The sequence below is a fragment of the Telmatherina bonti genome (genome assembly GCF_933228915.1).
Source record: "Telmatherina bonti genome assembly, chromosome: 22".
NCBI lineage: Eukaryota > Metazoa > Chordata > Actinopteri > Atheriniformes > Telmatherinidae > Telmatherina > Telmatherina bonti.
The window spans coordinates 31,783,629-31,791,281 of record NC_136631.1 but is presented as its reverse complement, the minus strand read 5'-3'; the positions used below and the strand labels follow the sequence as shown (position 1 = coordinate 31,791,281).

The following is a 7,653-nucleotide window of genomic DNA, read 5'->3' as shown; positions in this document are numbered from 1 at the left end:
AAACCCACAAGTCATGACTGTGCTTGTTTGTAAGAACATAATTATCCATTCTGATAAATGTTTGCTTTTACTTTACATTCAGGCAGTTTTATCCAGATTATTAACAGTAAAGAAAAACTACTGCACATTAACATGTCAGGATTTGTACTAAAAATGTGTGTTTTTATACATTCATCTGCAGTTTGTCGCTTCTGCCTGATAGAAATTCTTCTTTTTAAAGCGGTGAAAACCAAATGAACAGGATGAAATCTGGAAAGTGTCTCTCTGATTGCTCTCATGCATTTTTCACATGTTGGGATTTTTCGTTAACGTTTGTTTGGCAACATGAAGGTATAAAGACATAGAAGTGAAAATGTTTTCAACTCAGGCACAGTTTGTAGCTTGCATCACAGCTGCTGTCTAAAAACAGCCTGGCTTGTGTGTGTGTGTGTGTGTGTGTGTGTGTGTGTGTGTGTGTGTGTGTGGGTGGGTGTATGGACTTTCCGCTGAACACCATGCATAGAGCAGGAGGAGCCTAGATGGGTTTAAAACAGGCTGTTCAAACTGGTCGCAGCAGCAGCTTGGGATTGGGGTGAGTTTTATCTCTTAGGATGTGGACAACGAACTCTGGGCTGAAGTTTGTTTGATCTATTTGCTGATTTAGAGCCAAATTTCAACTTTGATTTTACAGTTTATCAGGACAACTTTGAGGTTTTTGCTTTTGTCTTTTATAACCAAATAGGTTGTATTTTCTTGTGGCTTCTTTTTCTTTCTGCCATTCCCACCTGAAGTTTTTAATCTATTTTTACTTCATTTAATGCATGAAAATACAGAAAATATTCTTAACTGTGTTAACTGGGGGTTAAACAAAGCTTTTTCACAACATGCTGTTTTGCAGTTCTTTGTTTTTTCTGGATGATTTAGTAAATTTACACAACTTTCTTGGAAGAAATTATTCAATCTTGTTGAACTTTATTTTTAGAAACTAATAATAATAATTCATAAATGAAAATTTTGTGGGAAGTAACTTAACTAAAACTAACGTAACTGTTCCTTTTTCTTTCACGGTCAGATTTGTCTGCACCGTTCGTCTTCTGTCGGTCTTGTCTCTCATCCCAGAAGAGGAACCGATCAGATCCAGAGATGAGGATTCGCTCAGACTCAGACGGCCTGCAAAACCAAAGTGGGAGATCTTCAGCAGGAGGAGGAGGAGGAGGAGGTTGGTTCAGAGGAGCCTTCCAGAGGATTCGAAGACATCCCACCCCTCCAAGCGGGGTAAACCTCTCTTCAACTGATGGAAACCAGTCACCACCAAACGAAAAGCTCTGTGCAGGTTAGAGACAAAACATCAGTTTTTCATTAAAAACCACAGCATTCGTCCTTTGCTGAACTCATTAACTCCTCTTTTAATAGCTCACACTTTGTACTCTTTAAATTGGCACTCAGTGTTCGAGCTGGATTACAGATAAAGACAAAAAAAATCAAATGGTTGAATGTTTAATAATTCTGATTCTCTGTTAAAGAAGTTGAAAAAGTCACTGTTGTAGTTTATCATGTATGTGAACAATTAGAAGTTTAGTCCAAAACTTGGATTAAACATCATCTTTGGCTGGTTAAAATCTACCTACACTTCACGTTTTCATCGGCATTTATTAACATTTGGAGACTGAAACGTTAATAAATAAACAACTATTGATTTTTCTTTTAGAAATCCCAACATTTGAGCAGCTTCTGGAGGAAAGACACTTTAATGAGGCCAGCCTTCTGCTTACATCCAGAGAGAATCGTCTGTTTGGGGAGATAAGAGAGGAGGAGATAATCAAACTTCCTGTGGAAGAGCTAGCTCAGCTCACTGCCGACCGTCAAGCGCTGGAAAGGCTTGTGCTGCAGACTGTGCAGCAGAGTCTATCGCTCAGCCTGCAAGACATGAACAATGAGGCAGCTGCTTCCTCTCATATGGCAGCTTTAACATCTGCTGTGAAAGCCATATACCAGCAGGAGGAGCAGGACCAGCTGTGGAAACATATAACATGTCGGAGTCCCAGCAGCTGGAAAAACCTCCACAACTCAGAGGTTCGCACTTTGGTGAAAAGCCGCATGGACGTGCCATCAGCAGGCGCTGCAGGCCAGGGGGTGCACTCATCTCTGCAGCTGGATATCCAAAGCATGGGCAGGCAACTGAAGGAGGACCTGCTGCTGGTGGTCAACGTGGTGAGCAGATGCTACCCACCAGAGGCGAACATCTGTCAGTTTTATGCTTCGTTGTATCACCAAACCCTCAGCGCCAGACTCAAGAAGATCGCAGACTTTGGTCTGGAGGATAAGGACTGCACTTTCATCTTGCGCTGGGTGAACGGGTACTATCCAGGGTGAGGAGGCATGACTTTATGTTTTATTCTTAAGAAGAAAATGCTAAACTGTGTAAAAATGTGCTACTTCACCTCATCTGAGTTGATTTTCCAAGATCTGATAAATGTTCAAAGCAAAAAACTGCTTCATTTTAAAAAGATATTCATATTTATGTAGGAGAGGTTTTTGTTGTGCTATGTGCCATCTTCATTACCTCCTCACTAGTTACACATGCGCTGATAGCCACTTATCTTAACAAGTGTTCCGTTCACTGACTCCAAAAGTGTTTAAATAGACCTTGTGGTTGCTGATCTACTGGTGAGTGTGCAAGTTTCCCCCAGTTATTCCCATTACAGCCAAACAAGCAGGCGTTCAAAGGTTTAACCAACTTTCTTGGCCCATAGTTGACGCTGACTGGACCAAAACAGAACAAGTTAGTTGCCATACAAGTTATCTTAAGCATTGCGTTGTGCAGAATTCTCCCGTTTACTCGACTTATTTTGATCGAGGGACTCGAATAATAAAATATTTCCGAGCTGTAGTTTTGCTTTTTTAACTAAAATCCATGATCTGAGTTCATTTACTACTTTCTAAAAAGGACCATGTTATATTCTCACTCACCTTCAAACCATTTAGGTTCCCAGAGGGCAAGCCTTTCCTTAAACCTGCTCTCTAAGCTTGATTGCCATAAATATTTAGTGATATAATAACCAGCTTCCTCCAATCATTCTGTTTAAAAACATCACCATCAGGGTGTAAAGTCCTGCTTGTGTTTATTCCTGTGAATTAAGGTTGAATTAATGTTTATTAAGCAAAGTAGACTGTGAGTCTAGTGAGGGCTACAAGCCAAAGACAGGAAATCTCCCCTTTATAATGTTTTTCTTTTCTTTTGGTATTTGTTTTCTTAGATGCGATTCAGTCCCAACTCGACTCTTTATTCTCATTTATAGAAAATAATGTCTCTGCAAAAGAAGCCACAATATAAAATCAGTTAAACAGGTTTCCATTGGCTGGATTTGCTCTGATGTATTTGAACCAGTTTAAGTCAAAAAGTTGCCGCCTGGTGTTGTTCTGGAACACAAGAAGTCATTGAAAGCGCTTCCTTTTTGAATACAGATCCATCATTAGTTTATAAAACCTGTATGACGTCTGGTTATTGGGAATTACAAGCTGTTGAAAGTTCATTCGAGACCTGTTTCATCTGTTAGGATCCTTGGAAAGCCAGAACTGGTCTGTGAGATCAGCTCTGAAAGGCTTGGAAAGCTGCTGCCTAAAGACTTACTGGAACCTCTAGAGGAGCAGTATCTGAGCAATGAACAGGTAAAATGAGCTTATTCTAGATCAGCTGGTTGTTTCTGTTATGATATGAATGACTGAGCGTCCTACATAAGACCTTTATGCCGATCTGTGCAGGACGAGCTGGCAACATGCATGGGAAAGGTCCTGGAGGGAGAAAGGAAAAAGTGGAATGAAGGACACGAACCGGCAGGAGACGACGGTTGTGACTCCAATTCTCTGGCCTACGACATCATTCAGGTACCAAAACAGGGCAACAACTGGATTTTAAATGATTATATATATCACGATAATGTTAATGGGGTGCATAGTGGTTAGCACTGCGGCCTCACAGAAAGAAGATCACTGGTTCGACCCTCAGCTGGGGTGAGGCTTGGACGGTGGAGTTTGCATGTTCTACCCGTGTATGCGTGGGTTCCCCCCAGGTACTCTGGCTTCCTCCCACCGTCCAAAGACATACATGTTAGGTTGATTCAGTGGTTCCCAAACTTTGGGGGAGGGGGGGCAGAGTTATTTTTGGCTCCAGTTTGCATAGCGGGTAAAGCCAAAGCTTGTTTAAGGATTTTCAAAAACTATTTTACAGCTGGTTTCACATTAACAGGAGCCAAACTGAAAAAGAGACACAGCTCAAAGTAAAAAAAGAATTAACCAACAAGAGGGAAATTTTTCGTAGAGGAAGAGCAGTTGTTCATTAAAAGCGAAAAGCGTTTCATGCCCTGCAGAGCGTTAACTGGGCTTCTCACTGGGGGCTTTGCCTCTATGACTTCATGGCTGGGTGAAGTGCTGCAGAAGTTTACCTACTTCCACTGACTTGTGCTCCCTCTCTTTCTCAGTTTATCAATGGCAAGGTAAAAGTGGGAAATGTAGACCTGGGAAGTCTGGACAAAGCCCAGAAGATAACATGTCCTCTCACAGATTTCATGCAGAGGTAATGAGACCACATGTTTCTTCTAAAGACTTCTGTTTAATACTAACATAAAAAACATGTAAGTAATCTCTTCTCCCTCAAATAAAACCTCAACAGGTTCAAAGCTTTTCAGGAAGACATCATCAAGCAGAACAGATTGAATAGCAAAGCGTACATCAAAGCAAACCTGGGCAACATCGAACTGTTCAGGCAAGTTTCTGAGCCAGCGATGAGCGACTAGCAGCTTAACGCCAGAGCACTTCGCTGTGAGCTCATGGTTCGGCATGTTCTTTCTGCAGGGATGTCCTCCAAAGAAACGCGCATTTGTTCCCAAAGGAAGTGCAGGAAAGCTGTTTGATTGTTCTGGCAGACATGAAGCACTCTGCTCATATCTACTTGTTAACCCCTGTGCACAAACTTCTCAAGGTAAGTGTGTTTTTAATGCTTCCCGCGCTCATCTTTAATGGTTTTAATGTTTTATGTAGAGAACTTTGCATTGTCTTGTACATAAAATGTGATGTACAAATAAACACAACTTGCTTTTAAATGTATTAGAATCAATCTTACTGCCACTGATGTATAATAAAGACAAAGTCTGGGGTTTGTGTTTTCACTTCACACAGCCACAGTACCAGAAACTGGGAACCAGTGACTGGCTGAAGAAGAATGTGTTTGGCAAACTGTTGAACAGCATCGAAAAAGAGATTCAACAACTTCATGGTCCACATCAGCCCAGTTCTCAGGTAAAAGAAATGAAAATGTGTTACTTTTACAGCAAAACTGTAAATTCCAACTCCTGATGAATTGACTGAAATGTCTCCAGGAGCTGATTGGCCAGTTTCACCAGGAAGTGGCACAGGAGTATGTCAAGAGGCTCCTCAGGGGGGAAGTAAAACTGAAGGACAAGGAGCAGCAGCAGGCGGCTTGCAGGATTGTGACAGACAATGCAGAGAGTTTGCACAAGCTGTTCTCCACAATGGTGAGAATTTAGGCCAGGATACCAAAATATTCCCATTAATCACAACCGTCATGGACAAATTCTGATGTTGCACAACTCGGCTTCAGGACAGCTAGAGCAAATAGAAATAGACAAAAAGGCAATGGCGATTATCTGAGGGGGAAATGAAGGGAGTATGGTAACTTAACATTTTTCTGTCTGCTTTCTGGGTGTGACATCATTGCTCTGGCTCAACAGGGATCCAAGGAGGATTGGATAAAGGAAATCCTCTTCAAGATTGCAGAAGTGCTGAAACTCCAAGATATTCCTGCCATACAGATGCAAATAGTCTCTCTGGGATCTGCTCATCCTGACCTTCGGTAAATCTTCTGCTCCAAACACGAGAAAGAAATCCAAACAAAAACACATCACAGGGAAAGTATGCAGTCTGTAATCTGTTTAGGTCTGCTATCATAAGTGCCGTGACCTAGAAATATCAGTCATGTCATGATAAGTGTTGTTTACATGGCATCAGGAGGGGGAGGATGACCAGCATGAGCTGTTGAGAAGCAGGAAGCCTGATCAACCAAACATTTCCAGGGATTTCCTGACAAATAGCATCTTATTTTTATCTGGAATAAAGTTATTTTGTTAGAAATACAATATGATTTCTTAAATTTACCTAAATTTTAACCTGGACATGCAATAGTTGCCCGTCATACATGTAAAAAGGCCAGACAGATGGAAAATGCTGCATTCAGGACTAATCAGAAGATACTGTGACAGTTTGGAGATGCTGTGACCGAATATCAACTCTTCCATTTATGCTTTAACATTTTTTCTAAAGTTAAAATGCAGTCGCAAGTATTTCTGTCAGACTCAAATCTGCTTTATAATTAGTGACAGAAAAATAGCTTTAAAAGGAAACATCTGGATTTGTTTAGTGGAGCTCTGATTATTCTTTGCTTTGGCCGGAGCAGAAAATTGAGGCCATAAAGTCTGAAAAGATCCATCAAAACCTTATATGTTGTGTTGCTTTATTGTAATTTAAAATTACATTTAAATATTCTAAATCAATTATACGATAGGAGATAAAAGTCTTGCTTGTAGTCAAACATTGACCAAGCTGTGTTTATAGCTTGATGAGTTATTTCACATTTTTTCTAACAGTCTCCGAACAAGTGCGGCGACGTTGGCTACTTTGTTTATTTAAGGGTCTCTGAGTTTGTCATGATAAGTCATGAACATTACGCTTTCTTTTCTTATTGTCATCTGCAGAGAAAAACACGTTTCAGCTCTCCTCAAACTGAAGACAAACATTTCCAAAGGCGAGAGGAAAACCATCAAAGAAACCCTTTTAGACACTCTGAAGGAAACCAGCGCAGCTGCTGACTGTCGGCCATTTTTCTCAAAAGTTGAGGTCAAATGAGCAGCAGAGTTTTTACAGGTTCAACCATTTAAACTCTAAGAGTGTGGATGTACAGAAACATGTGTTATAGCTTTTTTATTTTTTTATTTTTAATTATACACTGTGCTTTACATCAGTGCTTTCACTGCATCTGTTTAAAGATGCAAAGCTGGAAATATAATCGTGGGTATGAAAAGCAAGTCTGAAATCCTGCTGTTACTGTATGACGAAAATATTTGTCTAATAATCAGATGAGAGTTACTGTATGAATAGCAGAAGTCTCTGATACTGAATAAATATATTAACTCATAGATATACTTTGCTTTTTTAAAAGTAGCCTATGTTTTGCTATGTGTACAGATATAGAACAAGATATATACAATTTATTTCATGTTCTCTTTTGTAGAATATAAAATGTCATTTTCATTTATAAATAAACGTGGTGAAACCCAAACAAGTTGAAATTCTATTTCATAATTTCACATTGTTATCCCATGCATGCACCCATGCTAACATTTGAAAACTTGCCAATACCTCCCAGTATCAGAACAAATAAGTCCCATTACAGATAACTGGTTTGACATTCTGTCAACTAGAATGTCAAATAAGACTTATATCTCATATATCACAAGTCCATCTTGATGTAAGGCAGGAAAAGAATCTTCAGAAATAAGGGGGATGAAGTGTTTTTTGGTGGATCATGTACACATCTATAACAAAGCACCCATATATCCCATATATATATTGTACTTATAACAACTTTGGATCTAGACACCC

General features: G+C 39.9%; 1 protein-coding gene across 1 annotated transcript; it reads left to right on the top strand.

The window, feature by feature from the left end:
* Positions 1 to 566: 566 nt before the first annotated feature.
* On the top strand, positions 567 to 7,312 carry tnfaip2b (tumor necrosis factor, alpha-induced protein 2b). Its single transcript, XM_079262575.1, has 12 exons — positions 567 to 571; positions 1,052 to 1,312; positions 1,688 to 2,348; positions 3,537 to 3,648; positions 3,742 to 3,864; positions 4,458 to 4,552; positions 4,649 to 4,741; positions 4,831 to 4,957; positions 5,155 to 5,274; positions 5,355 to 5,510; positions 5,727 to 5,848; positions 6,747 to 7,312. Exons 2-12 carry the CDS (start codon positions 1,123 to 1,125, stop codon positions 6,895 to 6,897), a joined length of 1,950 nt encoding a protein of 649 aa, XP_079118701.1. The 5' UTR covers positions 567 to 571; positions 1,052 to 1,122; the 3' UTR covers positions 6,898 to 7,312.
* Positions 7,313 to 7,653: the final 341 nt, after the last annotated feature.